The sequence below is a fragment of the Pleurodeles waltl genome, chromosome 7 (genome assembly GCF_031143425.1).
Source record: "Pleurodeles waltl isolate 20211129_DDA chromosome 7, aPleWal1.hap1.20221129, whole genome shotgun sequence".
NCBI lineage: Eukaryota > Metazoa > Chordata > Amphibia > Caudata > Salamandridae > Pleurodeles > Pleurodeles waltl.
In genome coordinates this window covers 396,555,394-396,579,996 of record NC_090446.1, presented here as the reverse complement: position 1 = coordinate 396,579,996, position 24,603 = coordinate 396,555,394, and the positions used below count along the sequence as shown (strand labels likewise).

Below are 24,603 nucleotides of genomic sequence, written 5' to 3'. Positions count from 1 at the left end.
TGGAGGCATTAATCTGGTGCTGGCCTTGAGTTCCCTTACAGCATATGCAAGCTGTAGGAAGTTGGCTCTGTATATACTATTTCAAAGTAAAAAATAGTGTGCACAGAGTCCAAGGGTTCCCCTTAGAGGTAAGATAATGGCAAAAAGAGATAAATCTAATGCTCTATTTTGTGGTAGTGTGGTCGAGCAGTAGGCTTATCAGAGGGTAGTGTTAAGCATTTGTTGTACACACACAGGCAATAAATGAGGAACACACACTCAAAGACTTACTCCAGGCCAATAGGTTTTTATATAGAAAAATATATTTTCTTAGTTTATTTTAAGAACCACAGGTTCAAGATTTACAAGTAATACTTTAAATGTAAGGTACTTCACTTAGATACTTTTGGAACTTTGAATAAAAGCAATATCATATACAGTCTTTGAAAATAGCTTATTGCCATTTTTACAAAGTGGACACTTTATGCAAAAATCAACAGATCCTGGGGGAGGTAAGTAAAGGTTAGGTTTGCAGGTAAGTAAGACACTTACAAGTCTCAAAGTTGGGGCCAACGTAGCCCACCGTTGGGGGTTTAAGGCAACCCCAAAGTTACCACACCAGCAGCTCAGGGCCAGTCAGGTGCACAGGTCAAAGAGGTGCCCAAAACACATAGGCTTCAATGGTGAACAGGGGTGCCCCGGTTCCAGTCTGCCAACAGGTAAGTACCCACGTCCTCGGGGGGGGAGAGGGGGGTGGTGGAGGAGGAGGAGGAGGAGGAGGAGGAGGAGGAGGAGGATGGGGAGGAGGGGGGGGTTGAGACCAGGGGGGTTTTGTATGACACTGGGGGGGGACACAAGAAGGCACAAAGTACACCCTCAGTGGCACAGCGGAGGTCGGGTGCAGTGTGCAAACAGGCGTCTGGTTTTAGATAGAAAGTAATGGAGGGACCCGGGGGTCACTTCAACGATGCAGTCAGGCACAGGGTGGGGGGGCTCCTCGGTGTAGCCACCACCTAGGCTAGGTAGAGGGTCGCCTGGGGGTCGCTCCTGCACTGGAGTTCGGGTCCTGGGGGCTGCGGGTGCAGTGTTGATTCCAGTAGTCGGGTCTCTTGTTACAGGCAGTCGCAGGTCAGGGGGAGCCTCTGGATTCTTTCTGCAGGCATCGCTGTGGGGGCTCAGGGGGGGGGGGGGGTCATCTCTGGTTACTCACGGGCTTGCAGTCGCCAGGGAGTCCTCCCTGAGGTGTTGGTTTTCTGCAGGCCGAGCCGGGGGCGTTGGGTGCAGAATGGAAAGTCTCACGCTTCAGGCAGGAAACGTGAAGTCTTTAAAGTTGCTTCTTTGTTGCAAAGAAGTTGCAGGTTTTTTAACAGAGCCGCTGTTCACAGGAGTTTCTTGGTCCTTGTGTGCAGGGCAGTCCTCTGAGGCTTCAGAGGTCGCTGGTCCCTGTTGGATACGTCGCTGTTGCAGTTTTCTTCGAAGTTGGGAGACAGGCCGGTAGGGCTGGGGCCAAAGCAGTTGTCGTCTCAGTCTTCTCTGCAGGGCTTCAGGTCAGCAGTCCTTCTTCTGGTTAAGGTTGTAGGAATCTAGCTTCCTAGGTTCTGGGGTGCCCCTAAATACTAACTTTAGGGGTGTGTTTAGGTCTGGGAGGGCAGTAGCCAATGGCTACTGTCCTTGAGGGTGGATACACCCTCTTTGTGCCTCCTCCCTGTGGAGAGGGGGGCCCATCCCTAATTCTATTGAGGGAATCCTCCAAACTCAAGATGGAGGATTTCTCAAGGCAGAGGTCACCTCAGCTCAGGACACCTTAGGGGCTGTCCTGACTGGTGGGTGACTCCTTGTTTTTCTCATTATCTCCTCTAACCTTGCCGCCAAAAGTGGGGGCAGTGGCCGGAGGGGCGGGCATCTCCACTAGCTGGGATGCCCTGGGGCGCTGTAACAAAAGGGGTGAGCCTTTGAGGCTCACCGCCAGGTGTTACAGTTCCTGCAGGGGGAGGTGAGAAGCACCTCCACCCAGTGCAGGCTTTGTTCCTGGCCACAGAGTGACAAAGGCACTCTCCCCATGTGGCCAGCAACATGTCTGGTGTGTGGCAGGCTGGCAGAAACTGGTCAGCCTACACTGGAAGTCGGGTATGTTTTCAGGGGCATCTCTAAGATGCCCTCTGGTTGTATTTTACAATAAATTTTACATTGGCATCAGTGTGCATTTATTGTGCTGAGATGTTTGATACCAAACTTCCCAGTTTTCAGTGTAGCCTTTATGGAACTGTGGAGTTCGTGTTTGGGAGTCTGTCAGACCATATACTCTTATGGCTACCCTGCACTTACAATGTCTATGGTTTTGCTTAGCCACTGTAGGGGCATAGTGCTCATGCACATATGCCCTCACCTGTGGTATAGTGCACCCTGCCTTAGGGCTATAAGGCCTGCTAGAGGGGTGACTTACCTATGACACAGGCAGTGTGAGGTTGGCATGGCACTCTAAGGGGAGTGCCATGTCGACATAGTCATTTTCTCTCCACCAGCACACACAAGCTGAGAGGCAATGTGTATGTGCTGAGTGAGGGGTCGCCAGGGTGGCATAAGACATGCTGCAGCCCTTATAGACCTTCCCTGGCATCAGGGCCCTTGGTACCAGCGCTACCAGTTACAAGGGACTTACCTGAGTGCCAAGGTTGTGCCAATTGTGGAGACAAAAGTACAGGTTAGGGAAAGAACACTGGTGCTGGGGCCTGGTTAGCAGGCCTCCGCAAACTTTCAAATCATAACTTAGCATCAGCAAAGGCAAAAAGTTAGGGGGTAACCATGCCAAGGAGGCATTTCCTTACAGCCACCCTCCAGGACAGTAGCCATTGGTTGCTGCCACCCTGACCTAAACACACCCCTAAATTGAGTATTTAGGGGCGACCCTGAACCCAGGATATCCGATTCCTGCAACCTACAACAAGGACTACTGACCTGAAAGCCTGCAGAGACCACTGATTTGACCCCAGCCCTACCAGCCTGTCGAAATACTCAAAGAACCTGCACAGCGACACATCCAACAGGGACCAGCGACTTCTGAGGACTCAGAGGACTGCCCTGAACCCGAAGGACCAAGAAACTCTGAGAACAGCGGCACTGTTCAAATACAGCAACAAATTTGCAACTTTTTAGCAACTTCTAAAGAACTCTCTTCCTGCCGGGAGCATGAGACTTCTTACTGTGCACCTGATGCCCCCAGCTCGAGCTCCAGAGAACAAACACTGCAGAGAGGACTCCCAGGTGACTACGACGTCCTGAGTCGATCCCCCAAACCCCGCCACCCCCACAGCGACGCCTGCAGAGAGGATCCAGAGGCTCGCCCTGACCACGACTGCCTGGTAACAAGGAACCCGACGCCTGGACCAAGCACTGCCCCCGCAGCCCCCAGGGCCGACAGGAACCACCTTCCAGTGCAGGAGTGACTAGCAGGTGGCCCTCTTCCTAGCCCAATTGGTGGCTGGCCCGAGAAGCCCCCCTATGCCCTGACTGCATCACCTAAGTGACCCCCGAGTCCCTCCATTGCTTTCAATAGCAAACCCGACTCCTACTTGGCACACTGCACCCGTGCGCCCCTGTGCCGCTGAGGGTGTGTTGTGTGTGCCTGTTGGTGTCCCCCACAGTGCTTCACAAAACCCCCCTGGGCTGCTCCCCGAGGACGCAGGTACTTACCTGTAAGCAGACTAGGACCGGAGCAACCCTGTTCTTCAAAGGCGCCTATGTGTTTTGGGCTCCTCTTTGACCTCTGCACCTGACCAGCCCTTTGTTGCTGGTGCGGTGACTTTGGGGTTGCCTTGAACCCCCAACGGTGGGTTGCCTATGCCTAGGAGCCTGAATGTTTAAGTGCTTTAGTTACCTGAGAAACTTAACCAAAACTTACCTCCCCAAGAACTGTTGATTTTTGCACTGTCCACTTTTAAAATAGCAATTTTAAGTAAAGCTGTGTGTACTACTGCTTTGAATCAAAGTTCTATACTTACCTGTGTGAAGTACCTTGCATTTTATGTATTTACCTCAGATCTTGTGGTTAAACAAATTAAGAAAATATATTTTTCTATATAAAAACCTATTGGCCTGGAGTAAGTCTTTGATTGTGTGTTCCTCATTTATTGCCTGTGTGTGTACAACAAATGCTTAACACTACCCTCTGATAAGCCTACTGCTCGACCACACTACCACAAAATAGAGCATTAGAATTATCTAATTTTGCCACTACCAACCTCTAAGGGGAACCCTTGGACTCTGTGTACATTATCTCTCACTTTGAGATAGTATATACAGAGCCAGCTTCCTACAGTAACACATTCCTATATGCACTGTTGGTCTTGATTGGGTGTGTATTGAAAAAATATGCTTAGAGTGTACATATTTGTGAACCTTAAGGTATGTATTCTATAAGCAAGATAGTGAAATAAGAGATATATTTTATGCAATAAGTGGTTTCCAAAGAAATGCATTCAGTTGAATGGGTGATTTAATGTGACGGCTTCAATATGATATTTGAAGTATTGATATTGATGAGTTGTACCGATGCTAAAGAATAGAGATGGTCTGGCTGTTTTATTGTTTCTGGTGTATTACCCCTGCTTCTGCCTCTCTGCATTCCCACAGTCAGGGGCCCTCTAATGCCTTTGAGGTCAAAATATTGAAGTCTGTTGGTGTAATTGAGCAGAGAACTGTAATTCTTTTTTGCATGTTCGATGATGGCTAGCAAATTGCGCGGGCGTGGAGTAGTTTTCCAAAGCAAGTAATGCAAATCTATATTACTTTCTCTTTTTCATTCATGCTAGGGGGTTGCAAGATTTTATAAATCACGGAAGAAGCATATAATTACGACTCAGACTGAACACAAGTGTGTGCTGGACTCCTGCCGTTCCCTTGAAGCAGAAGGTTTTACCATTACATATTTGCCTGTCATGAAAAATGGGCTCCTTGACCTTAATGTAAGTTCCATTGTTTGAATTAATATAAGCGTAAGAAATAAAAAGTAATCTTAATTTGTTTAATTACTACAAAAAAACTAGTTTCCAGGGTGTACAAAATCAATCCATTTCAAATCAATGTTCCATAAAGTTACACAATTTAAAATGGTTTTATGACCAGAGTTCCATTTCTATATGGTGCTCTAAAAAGAGGTACACCGTGCAGAGAGTCCAGTGGATCCCCAATTGGTTTGCAGAGGCAAAAACATACAGGACTAATGCACTATTTTATGGTGTTGTGGGCTAGCAGTTAGGCTTATCAGAGGGTAGTGGTAAGCATTTGTTCTATTTAGAGGCAATAAATGAGACACACGCTGAAAGAATAAATACAAGACCAAATTAGAAAAATAACACTTCTTTATAAATATACTTCAAACCCAGGAACTTCGTAATCGGGTAAGTACTTTTTCAAGCATAAGCGCTTTTCGGTTTAAAAAAATCAAAGCTTAGTGCAATTATCAGAGTTATGCAATGTTAACCTATTGCAGAAAACAATGTTCAGCACACAGGCTTAACGACTTACGAGGCCAATCTCAGGGAGTTAAGGTAAGGACTGGGCACTGATCAGAACCGCACCAGCAGGTCACTCCCGGCAGCACTGGGGCCGCCGGGTGCAGTATGGTGTTCTATGGGAGTTTGGTCCTTGTGAAGCCAGACTGCAGGCTCTGGCTAGGAAGCCAGTTGAGGACAACAAACAGGTTGGTTGTAGACTTTGGGTGCTTGGGACATCGGTGGACCTTTTGGTCCTTTTCTCCAGTGCCCAGGGGTGACAGATGCAGGGGTATCCTTAAGTGTTAGTTTTTTTTGTCCAGGGCATTCGCTGTGGGGGTGGGGAGTGGGGTTGGTCTTCGTGTTGAGGCTGCAGGCATCGTCTGCGAACCCAGGGTGGACTTGAGCTGAGCATAGCCTGAAGGTGTCATTGGCACCAGTGAGCCACCTCAGATGGGGTCAGGGGCGAATGGTGCAGTGGTTCCTGGTGGTGTGTGGGGGATTTCTCTCACGACAAGGCTGCGGGAGGGGGGGGGCCCTGGGTGCAGGGGCTGCAGGTGACTTTGGGGAGCACAAGATGGCTAATACCACACTGAACTCGGGCTCTGGACAGCTGTGGAAACCTTGTTGGCTTCACTTCGGGTCGTTGAAGTCTGGTGCAGAGGTTACCTAGGGTGTTTGGTCTTTACTGTTTCAGAGACTGCAAAGTCCTTTCTTGACTTTGTTGCAAAGCAGAGCCACTGTTGATGGGAGCTTTGCACTTTTTTGGAAGACAGGAGTCTTGGGTTTCGGGGAGGCTCAGCTGCAGGACGAGTTGTCTTTTTGGGCAGAGTCTGTTGAGGTCAGAAGGCAGGCTAGTGGGGCTGGTCTAAGTAAGCAGCTTTTTCTTTTCCTCTTCTGTGGGTGCGACTCTTCTTTGTCCTTTGTTTCCTAGGTCGTCAGAATCTGAGTTCTAAGGTTCAGGGGTGCCACCTAAAAACTCAATTTAGGGGTGCTACAGGGAGTGGCAGTCTGTAGCCAATGGGCTGCCCACCTTTATAGTGACTACACCCTTTCTATGACCCTTTAAGCTGGGAAGTGGGCATAACCCTAACCCTAGTGGCCTAGTTCCTTCCAAACAAGATGGAGGAATTTAAAAAGTAGTGTCCACTTCAGCTTGTTCACCTTAGGGGTGGGACTGGCATGAAGTAGGTAGATGTGCCGCTTAAGACAAAGTTCATTAAGGGTCTGAGTTCATGTTGCTAACTTTTACTTATGCGTATAGATATTGTTTACAGAGTCCTGACTGGGACTAGGGATTGACTGTATCCAAGCACCCGTTGGTGTCATTTTATTTGTATATGTATTATTATTTCACTGTCTTTTGCAAAAATCAATACAAATCTCTTTATCCCCCCCCCCAAAAAAAAGACAAAGTTCAGCTACACACTGTGTCTTTAGAGGATGATTATTTGTTGTCAACACTTTCATCCAGTCAGTGCTTGGCACAATACCTGCGGATGCTGAAAGGCATGTGAAACACATGCCATACATTTGCAACGACCCTGCTAAGTCTGTTGTGATTACAGCAAGAGTAGACAAAAAGTACACAGCGTCACCAATTACCCCACATAGATAGTAACAACCTCCACCCGATTCTCTGCTAGTTGCACAGGAAGCAAGAGGGCTGACTTTCAAACATCTGGTGAGGCACCCCAATAGATAAGGAGAGCAAAAAGATTGTCGCAAGAAAGAGTGCTGCAGAGTCAATAACTGGAAGATCACCATCTCCATTGGTCTCCACTCCCGCTATGACAGGGCCCACTGGGATGAGGTGGATGAGGTGGAGGAGATCATCCAACATCTCCCAGAAGAGCACAAGAAGTGGGTCAATCAAATTGACTCTGAGGGTAAGCTAATTTCCAGTACCACTATTCTCTGTGCCCTCAACGCTGCTTACACAGCAGCTAGAGGCATAAATTCCAGTGGCCTACTCAGAAGACATGCCTGGCTTCGAGTGTTTCGTTTTAAACCAGAGGTTCGGAAAAATCTCTTTGCCCTTCCCTTCAGGGAACACCTTTCTGGTACCCAGGTCAACATTCTACTGTAAAAAATAAAAAGATAATGAGATGGCCAAAGCAATGGGAGCATTGCAGATGCCATCACAATGCGGCTCATTCCACCGCTGTTATCATGGAGGATCAAAAAAGCACCTCCCTTGAGACCTACACCTCATGCCAATGTTCCCAGGCACAGACCACCTTGCCTAGGGGATATTACAGAGGCTTCTACAAGGGCAGTAGTTCAAAAGGTATAGGCAAGGGTGGATTCACCAAACTGTCACTACCACCAAACCCTAACTTGCCAACCACCCCGCAGCTACTTAATGCATGTTGGGGGTGGGGGTTTGAATACAAGGGTTCTTTCCCACGTGGAGGAACATCACCTCCAGCCAGTGGGTGTTGGATATTGTCCACCATTGTTATTGTCTGTCTGGAGCTCACTTCTACACCTCCCAAACATTCCACCTCACAAACTCACCAGAATATAAACAGTTGGTCAAGGAGGAGGTTCAGGCATTCCTAAAAAAAAAAATGGGCCATAGTACTAGTGCCATTTCAACATCTCAGTACTGGAATATATTCGCTCTACTTCCTCCTTCTCAAAATGGGACTGATCCCTGAAACCAGTCTTGAATCTCAGACCTATAAACGAAAACATTCTGTCAGACTTTTACATGGTGACTCTTCAAGATGTCATCCTGTTATTGCAACAAGATGACTTCATGGCCACACTCGACTTCAAGGACGCCAATTTCCACATTACTGTTCACCCAGCATATCATCAATACCCGAGGTTTCTAATAAATCTGCAGCATTTTTAATTCACAGTGCTTCCTTTCAGTGTCAAAATTGACCCCAGGGCCTTCATCAAGTGTCTTGCAGTAGTAGCTGCTCACCTATGCAGACAAAACCATATCTAAACAACTGGCTCATCAAAAGTGCAACTTCTCAAAAGTGCTTCCAACACACTCAGGCCACCACAAAGCTACTTCATCATCTAGGCTTTACCATCCGTGCAGTCAAATCCCACTTCCAACCCCTTTAATTTAAATAAAACCAACCTGGGAGCCATTCCCAACTCAGAGGGGGATAGCTTACCCAATGCTGTCAGGATTCAGTCCTTCCAGGCGCTCATTCCCCAGTTTCAGTCTCATCAGCAGATAAGTAAGGACAGTCATGCATCTCCTCTGTATGAAGGCATGATACATAGACATAATACCTCATGCCAGACTGAACACGCATCCGTTGCAAGAATGCTGAGCGCACTGATGGAGTTAAGCGGAGGGTCAAACTGAAGATCAAATATTGGTCTGCCGTCAAGCTTGCCAGTCTCTGCATTGGACCAGCAATCTCTTAAAAGGCCTTTCATAGACCGAATTCCACAGGGAACCATGAAAACTGAAACCTTCCTCACTGTATAGGGATTTTATTTGCAAGAGAACTGCCCGGAAACATTGACATGGATATGTCTCTGGCTGGGTGTCCATTCACTTGGAGTTGCTGGCAGTTCTCCTGGTGCTCAATGCCTTCCTTCCGCGCATGATTGGCAAGGTAGTCCAGATCAAGGTAAACAACATGACTGCTTTGCGTTATATCCAAAAGCAGGGAGCCATCAGGTCCCTTCATCTTGCTTATCTAGCCCAAACCATTTAGAAGTGTACTCTCCAGTAGAACATTTACCAGTAGCGCCACTCCTCCCAGGAGCCGGGAATGGACAACTACTTTGTAGCTCTCCTGAGCAGGAGGCGCTAACAAGCACATGTGTGGGAACTCCATCCCCAAGTCCTCTTCACATATTCTGGTGTTTGGGTCTGCCAGAAATGGACCTTTTCACCTCTGCAGAAATGTCTAAATGCCCAAACTTCTCCTCCAGGTTTCCACGGTCCAGGGGCAATACACTATAAATGAGTTGGTCCAGGACATTTGCTTACGCTTTTGCGCCTCTCCCACTGCTTTGGTTTGTGGTTTACAAACTTCAGCAGACATCCCTCACACTTATCCTAGGGGCTCTCACAGTAGCATAACAACCATGCTTCAGCACACTGCTAGAACTTTCAGAAGTTCCCCATGAGGTATTGCCAAAAAGGCAGAGCCATGGAGAAATGGGACACCGAGATTCAAGGTCTCTCAACCTTACGATTTGGCTCCTGATGTCTAGGAGTTAGATTACTTAAATCTACCTCAGCCATGTATGGACATTCTTAAAGAAGCGCGCAGGCCCTCTACTCATGCCTGTTACGCTGCTAAATGGAAAAGATTTGTTCATTTTCATTCCAAAAACATTGATCTTTTAGCAGCCATGGTTCAAGATATTGTCTCTTTATTTAATTTACATACCTTCAGTTTAGTTTTTTCATCTATGAGGCTACAACTAGCATCAGTAGCTGCATATCTATAAAACAGACAACACACTTCCCCATTCAGGATTCCTGTCATTAAAGCCTTTCTACAAGGTCTTAAGAGTCATTCCTCTGAGGGTTCCATCAGCTCCCACTTGGAATCTCAATATTGTATTAACAAGATTAATTGACCCTTGATCTGAGCCCCTCCACTCCTGCTCCCTCCAGTTTTCAGCCTGGAAGGTATCATTTCTAGTTGCTATCAATTCACTCGGATGTGTAAGTGAGCTTCAGGCTTTAATTTTAAAAGATCCTTTCTTTCAACTATATAGGATAAAGTGGTACTGTGTGCCAATCCTAAATTTCTTCCAAAAGTGGTGTCTCAATTCCACCTGCTAATTCTTTTTCCCCCATCCTGATTAATTTGCAGAAAGGGCTCTACTTACCTTAGATGTTAAACCAGCCCTCATGTATTATATAGCTAGAACCAAAACAATTAGAAAAACATAACAACTCCTCCCTTTCAAAACCACACAGAGGAAGGGCTATTTCTAACCCTGGTATTGCACATGGGATTGTTAAATGCATTAAGGTGTGCCATGCTAAAGCTTAAACAACTTTACCTATCCCTCCTAGAGCGCACTCCACTTGTTGTTTTTATTTTTTTCTTAAAAAGCTTCAAATACTTTTCTGGGTAATATACCTATAGCTGACATGTGTAAAGCATTGGCTACACCACATACATTCACAAAACATTACTGTGTAGATGTGTTGGTCTGTCAACAAGCCAGTGATGGCCAAGCATTTCTATGTACACCATTTCAAACAACTAACACCCACAGGTTAGCCACTGTGTATATAAAGACTCAGTCACCTGTTCAGGGATGCCATTAACCTAGACTGGAGGAACAACCTATATATTATCTCCAGCTGGCTTGACCCTAGAGTCATGTACGACTGGGTGATTTTTCCACTGATTAGCAAGCGCTAAGCAAAGATCAATGGTACCCACCAGGAGAGTGATGGCAAGGGGAACTTAGGCATGAATTTGAGTTGTGAACCAGGACTGTCCCTTGTTTGTCCTTCAGGGCAGGTCTTCTATGTCTGTCAAAAGATTTCTAGTGATTAACCTGGCCTTTGTCAAATGTGAAACCGTAGATCTATGATTAGTATGTAAGTAGTTTAATATTGTGTTAAAAGAGGGAATGGAAGAGAAGGAAATGGATGCTACCCATAAACTGGGATGAAAGCCTTATTGCAGTATAATGGTGACCACCCTAATGCACAGTGGAGTGAATTGGTATAGGCTAATTCATCTAAAGTGTCCCAGAAAGCACAGCCATTTTGATGTACCATAATAAAGCATTGCAATTACTGTTCAAGGAAATCTCTACATCACTTGTCTGCCTGCTTGTTATGGGATGATGACTTTCAGACCTAAACTTTACAGTTACCAACCTTTTTGTTGATCGAGTCCTTCGCTTTAACTATGATCCTCTTGCCAGGTTTATCACATCTGGCAGTAGGTGTACCTTAACAGCACCGATCACAAAATGTGTAGCTAGTTTGGGGATTATGGACTATCGTCAAAGGTACGTAATGTTCGATGGCTCGTGTGGCTGAGGATACACATGCTTTGCATAAGTCTATCTAGTGTTGGGTCTGAAGTGTTACAAGTTGTTGTTCGAAGAATCTTTTCGAGTCATGAGATCAAGTGACTCTTCCTCTCGGTGATACTGCTCATGGGCATCAAGTCCTTTGTTAGATTGTTTTCTCTCCGCTGTCTGGTTCAGACGGGTGTTCCCCTGTCTCCGGTATTCCTTGGCTCTGTCTATTCTGAACTGTTCTCTTCAGTCTTTGTCTGCGACGTTATTGTGATCCGATTGCATCTTCTTGATATCTTGTAGTCAATTCGAATTTCTGCACTAGGAGTCTGTTCACTGGCCGCCTCCGTCACGTGATGTCATGATATGCAGGGCTAATGGAATAGACTCCATTTCGATTTTGCCCTCAATGCCATTTGAAATTCCCACACACTGACCATCACCTGGTATGTAACTTGTGTTTCACCCCAGACCACAACGAACAAAGCTGCAACGCTTGCCATTCCTTTCAATCAAAGAAGACGCTCCGGGACCAAAAAACACAGTTTAGTGATGACATCAAACAGCAGACAACACTCCAGAAATCTTCGGGGAAGAGCACACGCAGGAGAAGCTGGAACAGGAGGAGGCCTTTTCCATAGAAGACTTTAAGTCTGACGTCCAAGCCAACATTGAAAGTGAACCTGTAACTTCTGTGCAACCCGTGAGTACAACAGCCCCAATTCTCCAGACAAACATTTTTAAAAAAGCCCCAAAAAGCATGTTGTCGGACCGCCACTGCCTTCGGCCCATGTTTGGATCTAAAAAATACCTTTGGATGTCCCACCTTCTGGCTCGACACCGAAAATAGCCAAAAATGTAGTTGTCTTCGTCATCTCCTTGGTCTCTGGAACATCCCAGACATCCTTGGGATCAAGCAAACCCACTGATCCAAGTGTTTTGGCACCAAGCAAAAAAAGCCCACCACATCGGCTTTGGAACTGATGGCTTCCACTCAACACAAGGCTTTGACTCCAAAAACATTAGAATATAAGCCTGTTATTTTCAGAGACTCCAGTCGCTCCGCGGAAGCAGCCTCACCAGTGGAGCCCATTTTGGACAAAATGGACGCTTGTCAGCGCCACCCTTCGTTTAAAAAAAAAAGAACAGGGAGAATAATTGATTCCTCCCCTGTCCAATCAAAAGGAGGCTTATATTTGAGGAGGCCTTTGGCACTGTTCCTCTACCTAAAGAGGTCTCCCAAGGACAAAGCCCAAGTATGGCCTCAGCCTTCTCCACCACACTCTCCTGTGCTTCCTTAACCACCTCCCCATTCTCCTACACCTATTAGGCATCCCCAATTTTTTCCACAGGGTTCACCGCCACCTCAGGGAGATGATTTAGGGGACATCCCACAAGACATTGATCCATGGGATTCACACAATCCAGAACCCATTCTACCAAATGACCCTCACCTATATCCAGTACACCCATCACCTCCAGAAGACACAACATCATATCAGCAGGTCATAGCAAGGGCAGCTGCATACCCCAACATCCACATTCCCACTGACCCTATTGAAGATGATTACCTCTTTGACACACTGACTACCACACAGTCCGTTTTTAACCTATGCTACCTGGCATGCATAAACATGCCAATTATATTTTTAAATAACCTGTTAGGTTTAGTCATCACCTGAAGAGTATATAAAAAAAATACCAAGCTGCACCTATGGACCCAGTATTTATACGTGCACAAATCCCTTCTGACTCCGTATTAGTCAGCACAGCAAGAAAGTGTTCTAACAGCCAGTCCACAGGAGATGCACATCCTCCTGATAAGGAGGGCAAACAACTAGATGCAGCAGGGAAAAGGGTGGCTGCGCAAGGTGACAATAATTGGCGTATTACCAATTTGCAGGCACTTTTAGCACGCTACGACAGGGCCCACTGGGACGAAATGGAAGATCTTGTCCAGTACCTCCCAGAGGAACACAGAAAAAAGGCACACAAGATAGTTTGAGGGTCAACCCATCTCAAACAATTTCATCAGGTGTGCAAATGATGCTGCAGAGACAGCAGCATGCGGTATTAATACCAGTATTGTTAGAAGTCATGCTTGGCTTAAATGTCCAGGCTTCAAGCCAAATTTAGCAGGCAGTTCTCAACATGTCTTTTAATAGAGAACATTTGTTTGGTCAAGAGTTTGAGAACACAATTGAGAAGCTCAATAAAGACTCTTGAGACAGCAAAGGCTATAGGGGCATTACTCAAAACACTGCAATGGGGTAGTTTTCATCTCCCACAATTCAAGAGAAGCTTCTGGCAATCTTCTACTGAGCCATTCACCTTGCAAAGTAAGCAAGGCACCCATTTCTATAATAGAGGCTCCTATATAGGTGCAAACAGAGGCAGAGTAAAGGCATCTACCGCTAGAGGATCTGCCTCCACTGCACACCAGTGACTACCTACACCTTCCTCCGGGACACTCCTCTCCAGTAGGAGGAAGACGCAAATATTTCTTCCCAATGGGACAATATCGCCAGAGACCCAATGGGTTCTCTCAATTATCCAACATAGTTACCGTCTGGAGCTCGCCTCCACTCCACTAAATATTCTTCCTTGAACTCACAAATTCTCTCAAGAACATCTTGCTCTTCTCAAAGAAGAGGTACAACCTCTTCTCAAAGGGGCTATAGAAATAGTTCTCCTCTCACTGTCTTAGTTGGACTGTTGGTCCTAGGCGAGGCTGCTGGTTTAGGGATGACAGTACTTTTGTTTGTAGACAACTGAGTTTCTCCTACACCAAGTTGCAACTGTCAGCCCAACCCTCCCGGCTCACAAGCAGTACTTCACCAAACCTCAGAAAGCAAAGGAGATTTCTGGCAGCCTTACACATGGAAGTAGTGGTGGAACGGAAGCTACCCTTTTCTCTCACCAGCAACAAGTCTCATACACACACAGGCAAAGAAGGAGATGCAGCAGAGTTTTCAATATAGTTATTGAAAAGACTGCAATCTATGATAAAACGTGCTGCAATGATTAGGATAATGAACAGTAAAAGAAGCGGAATTGTGAAGATGCGTTGTGAATATAAAACCCCCCACCGTCTTATAATAAACGTAATATAAAATTCCTGGGAAAAAAGAACCTAATCTGCCAATACCATGTCCATGAGAAGCATCCCCACCCAACCCTTGTTACCATAGAATGAGGTCTCTAGGTCAGACGTCGTGATGAAACAAAGGCTGTGTTCTGCAGCAAGATGACAAGCAGCGTAGATGATGCCTGGAAGGAACCCCCTCTAATGATCTTGTCTGTGTGAGATGTATTTATACAGATCATGTAGGTTCCCTGACGCAGGTACGTTCCTAAATGTAAGGAAATTATTTCCTTGGCATGGTTACCCCCTGACTTTTTGCCTTTTGTTGATGCCAGTTATGATTGAAAGTGTGCTGGGACCCTGCTAACCAGGCCCCAGCACCAATGTTCTTTCCCTAAACTGTACCTTTGTTCCCACAATTGGCACAGCCCTGGCACACAGATAAGTCCCTTGTAACTGGTACCAAGGGCCCTGTGGACAGGGAAGGTCTCTAAGGGCTGCAGCATGTATTATGCCACCCTGGGGACCCCTCACTCAGCACATGCACACTGCCTCACAGCTTGTGTGTGCTGGTGGGGAGAAAAGGACTAAGTCGACATGGCACTCCCCTAAGGGTGCCATGCCCAAATCCCACCGCTGCTACCGAATGTAGGAAGTTGGCTCTGTATATACCATCTCAAAGTGAGAGATAGTGTGCACTGAGTCCAAGGGTTCCCCTTGGAGGTTGATAGTGGCAACATTAGATAATACTAATGCTCTATTTTGTGGTAGTGTGATCGAGCAGTAGGCTTTTTCAGAGGGTAGTGCTAAGCATTTGTTGTACACACACAGGCAATAAAAGAGGAACACACACTCAAAGACTTAACTCCAGGCCAATAGTTTTTATATAGAAAAATATATTTTCTTAATTTATTTTAGAATCACAAGATTCAAATTTGAGGTAAGTACATAAAATGCAAGGTACTTCACACAGGTACGTATAGAACTTTGATTCAAAACAGTAGTACGCATAGTTTTTTCAAATAGCGATTTGCCATTTTAACCAAAAGTGGACACAGTTTAAAAAAAAAAAAAAAAACAGTTCCTGGGGGTGATAAGTTTTGGTTAGTTTTTCAGGTAAGTAAAGCACTTACAGAGTCAGTTTCCTGGGCATAGGCAGCCCACAATTGGGGGTTCAAGGCAACCACAAAACCACAACACTAGCAACACAGGGCCGGTCAGGTGCAGAGGTCAAAGGAGGGCCCAAAACACATGGGTGCCTATGAAGAACAGGTTCCAGTCTGCTAGCAGGTAAGTACCTGCGTCCGCAGTGTGCAAAGTAGGTGTCTGGTTTGCTGTAGAAATCAATAGAGGGACCCGGGATTCACTACGGCGATGCAGGCAAGGCACAGGGGGGCTTCTCAGGCCAGCCACCCTCTGGGCTAGGAAGACAGCTGCCTGCTGGTCACTTCTACACTGGTAGGTGGTTCCTCTCGGTCCTGGGGGCTGCAGGTGCAGGGCGTGGTCCAGGCGTTGGGTTCCTTTGTTACCAGGCAGTCTTGTTCAGGGTGAGCCTCTGGATCCTCTATGCAGACGTCGCCGTGGGGGTGCAGGGAGGTCTATTCAGGGTGCTCGCGTCATTGGAGTCGCCTGGGAGTCCCCTCTGCAGTGTTGGTTTCTCTAAACTCAAGCCGGGGGTGTCGGGTGCAGTGTGTGAAGACTCATGCTTCTGGTGGGAAGTGAGTCTCTTTAAAGTTGCTTCTTTGTTGCAGTTTCTGGACAGAGCTACTGTCCTTGGGAGGTTCTTGGTCCTTTAGGTGCAGGTCAGTCCTCAGAGGTCGCTGGTACCGCTGGATGCGTCGCTGTGCAGGTTCTTTGAGTCTGGAGACAGGCCGGTAGGGCTGGGGCCAAGTCAGTTGTCGTCTCCGCTGCGCTTTTAGGTCAGCAGTCCTTGTTGTAGGTTGCAGGAATCTAGTGATTCTAGAAATAAAGAAAATATATTTTTCTACATAAAAACCTATTGGCCTGAAGTAAGTCTTTGATTGTGTGTTCCTCATTTATTGCCTGTGTGTGTACAACAAATGCTTAACACTACCCTCTGAAAAGCCTACTGCTTGACCGCACTACCACAAAATAGAGCATTGGTATTATCTAATTTTGCCACTAATTTGTCAATGAGCTCATCTGCCCTTGGAATGGGGTGAACATCTGTCTTGGTGACAGTTGAGCCCTCTGTAGTCCACACAAAACCTCATCTCTCTTTTCATCTTTGGTGTGAGGTTTGGGGACCAAGACCACTGGGCTAGCCCAGGGACTGTCAGAGTGCTTAATCCCGCCCAACTCTAGCATCTTGTGGACTTCCACCTTGATGCTTTCTTTGACTTGGTCACACTGTCTGAATATTTTAATCTTGACAGGCATACTGTCTCCTGTGTCCACATCATGGGTACACAGGTGTCTGACCAGGGGTCAAGGAAAATAGCTCGGCAAACTGCTGGAGGACCTACCTGCAGTCAGCTCGCTGTTGACCAGAGAGGGTGTCTGTGTAGACAACTCCATCTACTGAGCCATCCTTAGGGTCAGTGGAGAGGAGATCAGGGAGAGGTTCACTCTCTGCTTCCTGGTCCTCATCTGTGACCATTAACATGTTTACATCTGCCCTGTCATGGAAGAGTTTAAGGTGGTTAACATGGATCACCCTCTGGGGTAGGTGACCTGACTCTTCTTTTCTAGCACTGGGTAAGGGTCACTCCATCTGTCCTGGAGTACCATGGGAGCCACAGCCTCCAGAACCCAGACTTTCTGACCTGGCTGAAACTCAACCATAGCAGCCTTTTGGTCATACCACATCTTCTGGAGCTGTTGGCTGGCCTCAAGGTTTTTGCTTGCCTTTTCCATGTACTCTGCCGTCCTAGAGCGGAGTCCTAGTACATAGTCCACTACATCTTGATTAGGCTCATGGAGCTGTCTCTCCCAGTCTTCTTTTACAAGTGCCAGTGGTCCCCTGACAGGATGGCCAAACAGAAGCTCGAAGGGGGAAAACCCTACTCCCTTCTGTGGCACCTCTCTGTAGGCGAAAAACAGGCATGGCAAGAGAACATCCCATCTCCTTTTGAGTTTTTCAGGGAGCCCCATGATCATGCCCTTCAATGTCTTGTTAAACCTTTCAACAAGACCATTGGTTTGTGGATGGTATGGTGTGGTGAATTTGTAAGTCACCCCACACTCATTCCACATGTGCTTCAGTTTGCTTGTGTGTCCTGTTCCCCCCCCCCCCCCCACCCCCAATGGTCTACAAAAAACCCCTGGTCTGCTCCCCGAGGACGCAGGCACTTACCTGCTAGCAGACTGTAACTGGAGCACCCCTGTTCTCCATAGGCGTCTGTGTTTTGGGCCCTCCTTTAACCTCTGCTCCTGACAGGCCCTGTGTTGCTGGTACTGTGGCTTTGGGGTTGCCTTCAACCCCAAACGGTGGGCTGCTTATGCCCAGGAGACTGACTCTGTAAGTGCTTTACTTACCTGAAAAAGTAACCAAAACTTAGCTCCCTCAGAATATTTTTTTTTTTTGCAATGTCCACATTTAAAATAGCTATTCGCCATTTAAACCAAAACTGTGTGTACTACTGTTTTTTAAATAAAAGTTCTATACTTACCTGTGTGAAGTACCTTGCATTTTACGTACTTACCTCATTTTGAATCTTGTGGTTCTAAAAATAAATTAAGAAAATATATCTTTATAAAAACCTATTGACCTGGAGATAAGTCTTTGAGTTCCTCATTTATGGCCTGCGTGTGTACAACAAATGCTTAACACTACCCTCTGATAATCCTACTGCTCGACCACTCTGCCACAAAATAGAGCATTAGTATTATCTAATTTTGCCACTATCAACCTTCAAGGGGAACCCTTGGACTCAATGCACACTATCTCTCACTTTGAGATAGTATATACTGTTGCGTAGGCTCTCATTATCCTAGTGAGACTACTGGATTTTTGGGATGCAAGGTCGTTCACAGTGTGGGGGACTAAGTCTGACCCACGGCGAAGGACCCTGGTCACCCCGAATCCAGGGTAAGCTCCGGCTAACTAGCAGTGCCTTATCTTTCCCTAAGGGAAGAGACAATTGGGTAGCCGAGCGCATGACATCTTAGTGCTTCCAAGGGAAGTCGTGGTCACTCAGGTCACAACCAGTTCTCTCATACACAGTGCGGTCTCATATATAAATGACAAAGGCAGTTTGAGTTTTAAAGATTGGTTTAATAAAACGACTGCATTTTAGATAATAAGGCATGAGACGCAATAACCAGAACCATACAACACAGTAGGATTGAAATAGTAACGAGGAGAGTGAAACATAAGAATAATGCTATCATAGTGCAACTAGGTTACTGTAGGAAGTTGGCTCTGTATGTACTATTTCAAAGTAAGAAATAGCATGCACAGAGTCCAAGGGTTTCCCTTAGAGGTAAGATAGTGGCAAAAAGAGATCATTCTAATGCTCTATTTTGTGGTAGTGTGGTCGAGCAGTAGGCTTATCCGAGGGTAGTGTTAAGTATTTGTTGTACACACACAGGCAATAAATGAGGAACACACACTCTCACAATTCCAGTCCAATAGGTTTTTATATAGAAAAATATATTTTCTTAGTTTATTTTAAGAACCACAGGTTAAAGATTTACAATCAATACTTCAAATGAAAGGTACTTCACTTAGGTATCATAGGAACTTTGAATCAGCAAAATAGCATGTACAGTTTTGGCAAAAATGGCAGAAAGCTATTTTAAAACTAGACAGTGCAAATTTCAACAGTTCCTGGGGGAGGTAAGTATTTGTTAGTTTTGCAGGTAAGTAAACCACCTACAGGGTTCAAAGTTTGGTCCAAGGTAGCCCACCGTTGGGGGTTGAAGGCAACCCCAAAGTTACCACACCAGCAGCTCAGGGCCGGTCAGGTACAGAGGTCAAAGTGGTGCCCAAAACACATAGGCTTCAATGGAGAAGGGGGTGCCCCGGTTCCAGTCTGCCAGCAGGTAAGTACCCGTGACTTCGGAGGGCAGACCAGGGGGGGACACACAAGTCAGCGGGTGTAGAGTGCAAACAGGCGTCAGGTTTGCAATTGGTTTCAATGGGAGACCCAGGGGTCTCTTCAGCGAAGCAGACAGGCAAAGGGGGGGGGGGGCTCCTCGGGGTAGCCACCACCTGGGCAAGGGAGAGGGCCACCTGGGGGTCGCTTCTGCACTGGAGGTCGGATCCTTCAGGTCCTGGGGCTGCGGGTGCAGTGTCTTTACCAGGCGTTCTTTGAAGCAGGCAGTCGCGGTCAGGGGGAGCCTCTGGATTACTTCCGCAGGCGTCGCTGGGGAGTTCAGGGGGGTAAACTCTGGCTACTCACAGGGTCGCAGTCGCCGGGGAGTCCTCCCTGTAGTGTTGGTTGTCCGCAGGTCGAGCCGGGGGTGTCGGGTGCAGAGTGGAAAGTCTCACGCTTTCGGTGGGAAAAGTGTGGTCTTTAAGAGTTGCTTCTTTGTTGCAAAGTTGCAGTCTTTGTGGAACAGGGCCTCTGGAGTTCTTGGTCCTTTTTAGATGCAGGATAGTCCTCTGAGGCTTCAGAGGTCGCTGGACCCAGGGGGAGGCGTTGCTGTTTCATTTTTTCTCGAAGTGGGGAGACAGGCCGGTAGGGCTGGGGCCAAAGCAGTTGGTGTCGCCGTCTTCTCTGCAGGGCTTCAGGTCAGCAGTTCTTCTTTGTCTTCAGGTTGCAGGAATCTATCTTCCTAGGTTCTGGGGGCCCCTAAATACTCAATTTAGGGGTGTGTTTAGGTCTGGGGGTTAGTAGCCAATGGCTACTAGTCCTGAGGGTGGCTACACCCTCTTTGTGCCTCCTCCCTGAGGGGAGGTGGGCACATCCCTAATCATATTGGGGGAATCCTCCATCTGCAAGATGTAGAATTTCTAAAAGTCAGTCACCTCAGCTCAGGACGCCTTAGGGGTTGCCTCACTGGCCAGTGACTCCTCCTTGTTTTTCTCATTATCTCCTCCGGCCTTGCCGCCAAAAGTGGGACCGTGGCCGGAGGGGGTGGGCATCTCCACTAGCTGGAATGCCCTGTGGTGCTGTAACAAAGGGGGTGAGCCTTTGAAGCTCACCGCCAGGTGTTACAATTCCTGCAGGGGGAGGTGAGTAGCACCTCCACCCAGTACAGGCTTTGTTACTAGCCACAGAGTGACAAAGGCACTCTCCCCATGTGGCCAGCAACATGTCTAGTGTGTGGCAGGCTGGCAAAACTAGTCAGCCCACACTGGAAGTCGGGTATGTTTTTAGGGGGCATCTCAAAGATGCCATCTGGGGTGTATTTCACCCCAGAGTGAAGGGGTCCCCAGGGTGGCATAAGACATGCTGCAGCCCTTAGGGACCTTCTCTGGCATCAGGGCCCTTGGTACCAGGGGTACCAGTTACAAGGGACTTACCTGAATGCCAGGGTGTGCCAATTGTGAAAGCTAAGGTACATGTTTAGGGAAAGAATACTGGTGCTGGGGCCTGGTTAGCAGGCCTCAGCACACTTTCAAATCATAACTTGGCATCAGCAAAGGCAAAAGTCAGGGGGTAACCATGCCAAGGAGGCATTTCCTTAGTTACGTTCTCTCTCCAAGTTATATTTTGAGCTCAGCATGTTAAGCTCTAAGCCTGCCTTTCAGGTTCCCCCGGGAGGACATCAACACTCATACTCATTTTGAGCTCAGCATGTTAAGCTCTAAGCCTGCCTTTCAGGTTCCCCCGGGAGGACATCAACACTCATACCTGAGCAAAAGCCTGTGAGCTGGATCAGCATCTGCAACAGGGCAGTCAGCATCTAGTTGTGGGTTCCTGGTCGGAATCTCTCTCTCACCCGTACAGGGACTAGAAAGTGTTTTTATACTATTGATGTGAACTAACACCCCGATGTTCCTGCGTGAGAATGTGTACTGTCTACGAACCATAAAGACTAAACTTCTACCACGTCTATCGACAATGTACCACACTGTATCCTTGACTGAAGCACAGAGTGAACAAGAATGTATTGTTTGCGAACAGAGCACTGAAGTTAGCTAAACAGTGTGATAGAAGGAAGTAAAACAAGACCGTGAAACTGGTTATTGTAAAACAACAGTGCAAGGCAAAATAAAATGCATCTAGGGCAAAGTGCACAGAGGCCTAATAAATTAAGCAAACGCGCATAAAACTACATTAAAAATGGCTACCCTACACCCTCCCCTTGTCGGTAGAAAGTGGTTTAAGTCAAAGCTAAAAGTGCCCTAAAATAAAACATAACTAAAAACCTACAGAATTTCAACAAGTCAAGAGGACAACCAAGCACACTAATCCTCAATTTAAAAATAAGCATGTGGCTGAATGCCGAATTCATATAACAGCGTCAATTTAGACTAGATTCAATTCAAACATTGTTCATGGAAAGCAGGAGATTCTCCACTTCAGCAGATGACAAAACCGGAAAATCAACGCCAAAAACTATCAAGGAGCAGGTGTGTTCCAGAGCCCCAGTATCAACCAGGGCGGCATCCCGTATTGAGCCTGTGAATGAGTAAATATCAACTTTCTCCAGGAAGGGTATCTTGTAATCAGCCTCACGAAAAAAACGCAGCCGCAGCGCGCATGTCTGGTAATGAGCCCTCATCGGGAACATCAACAGATCAGCATCAATCACTGTGGGGCATTGCTGTGAGAGAAAGACTTCTAGTGCATGTTCCAAATCGCACCAACGGCACCGAAACACGGGCCGCACACAATCCAAAACCGGTCTGAAGGACAGAGACCAGTCACACTCCAAATGTCCCAGGAGTGTAGCTCCAAAGTGCTGCATCATGCGTTCATGACACAGCTGCGCTGATGGGAGCGCCCACATTCGTCCTTGTTGCGGCGGGACAGCCATTGCGGAAAAACAGCAAAATGCCGGCTAATAAGACCAAGTTATCGGAAATCCCCCAAAAAAGCTTCTGAAAATTGAATAGCCCAAGGTATTAAACCGAATATGGAAGAGAAGGTGTGAACGAAACCAACACCAACGGCTTTGAAAAAATGCTCTAATCCAGCCGTGCTGGATGCATTAAATATACGTCCCATGAGTTCACCAAAGTGGCTCGGAAAGTTGGTATTCAACAGGGACTGTATTTCCGCTGATGACCTTGCCACCTGAAGCGCGTAGGTCTTGCGTGCAGATGTAAGGGCCACATGCTTCTGAAACAATAAAGCCTTTAGTCTACTCAACTTGTCGAAATTCACTTTGGAAGTAGCAATGTGAGGCCAGATATTTGCTACCTCCCTTAATTTAGTGGGGGGAAACACACTCCCGCAGCAAGTAACGACCTTAGTGACCGAAACAACATAAACTATTCCGGCCCGCATGCCACAACAGTCTTCACTATTGAGGAGGACGTAGCTGCCGTTTGAAAGCACCTGGAATGTGTGTTTAATCAAGGGGACCGGAACTCCCTTCAGATAGCAAGCCAAGTTCGCAACCGAGGCATTACATGCCCCATGCAAGGACAGCTGCTTACAAATCATTGAATGGCTGACTGAAGTCCCACATTCACTACCGCTAAGAAAGACCTCTTTCATGCCATTGAGGCATTTGCACAAGAAGGGAAGCTCCCACACCTCATGTATATAACTATCTCCCAACTTCTCATATCTGCCTACCGGAACATGTTTCAAACAAGAAGTAAACTGTAAGGTAGAAATGGGTAGATTAATAACCCTGTGTATCAACCACTCTGCAGAGGGGATCTTGGCCACGGTAAAAGGCAATCTTTCTAATTTCTCAATGTGGAGCATGACATAAGTCGCCGCCTTCTTAGCCATTAGTTGTTGTTTGTCGCGTTAAAGGGAAAAAAAAATCTTCCTGGCACTGATGTGCTGCCACGGAACGCGACCCTCCTTCAATGTCTGAAGTGTCCAACCCAACTGCATAATGGACCTGGTCTGACTTTGTCCATGATATAAAGAAGACATATCAGATCGTATTATGTCTATGGCAGAAGAAACAATGTTGTTAATCGTATATATTCGGTCGGACAAGGTGTGAATTCCATTATCCACAACAGCTAATGCCTTTTTCAAATTTTCCTGATCTATCTGCCTTAACCGGACTGCAGCCTCCTGCTGGGAAAGTTTCCATAATTCATTGTATACTTCATACAAGAAACGCTTCCTACGTGGCGTTTTTGGGCCTGACAAAAAATCTTGTAAATCAGTGTTATTAGACAGGAGAGTGAGATGTGTCTTAACTGCATCTAGCGAGGATGATTTCAACCATTGTTGGCACAATTTTCCCACACTGTATGTAGTAACTATGTCAGCATGTTCTGGTGATATATAGCGAGGGTCTGACACACTCGTTCGGAACCCCCAGAGGAGGTGACAAAACGTTGATGACACCCGTTGGTGTCTATGGGCCACAATAACCACCCGCCCGGAAGTGTCAATGAAGTGTTAAATGTACCATTCTGGACCCAGTCTGTAAGCTCACTAAAAGTGGCATTGATGTATTTCTGCCAGTCCTTCATTTTTTGCAGGGACAAGTATACTAGGCATATTCAATTCTCTGATTAGGCTTAGCAACAAACAGCTAGTCTGTTGTACTGTTTCATTTAAAAAAAATCATTTTGGCGGGAATGAGACATGGCCTAAATGTTTCTCCACCCTTTGTCTGCCAATCTTTTGTTCCCCAAACACTTTTCAAATCAACAGTATTTAACCAATATTCATAACCTTCAGTTGATAGTCGGGAAACAAAAGAATCTGAGTATACGAATTTAGTATTAGTCAACAACATTTGTTTATCTTTAGACTGAGTTAACCTAAAATAATATGACTCCGCATTCATTTGATGATGCCCATAAAAATACTTAAATTTGTCAGAATAAGTTTTGGAACTCCCTTGCGGGGGAGTTGGGCAGTGCTCCCATTGCGTATAGTCAAATATCATTTTTGGACTACTTGCTTTATGTATAAAATGGTGCCCATAATAATTATAACAAAACATGTGACCATAATTCTCTTTGAACTGGTAAACATCTTCATTTTCATAGACAGTATAATATTG

General features: G+C 46.5%; 1 protein-coding gene across 1 annotated transcript in view; it reads left to right on the top strand.

The window, feature by feature from the left end:
- Positions 1 to 24,603, top strand: part of NFS1 (NFS1 cysteine desulfurase) — a 651,727-nt gene that overhangs the window by 207,507 nt on the left and 419,617 nt on the right. The window contains exon 5 of the mRNA XM_069243867.1: positions 4,788 to 4,940. Coding sequence (XP_069099968.1) covers positions 4,788 to 4,940 — 153 coding nt within the window. The remainder of the gene's footprint in view (positions 1 to 4,787; positions 4,941 to 24,603) is intronic.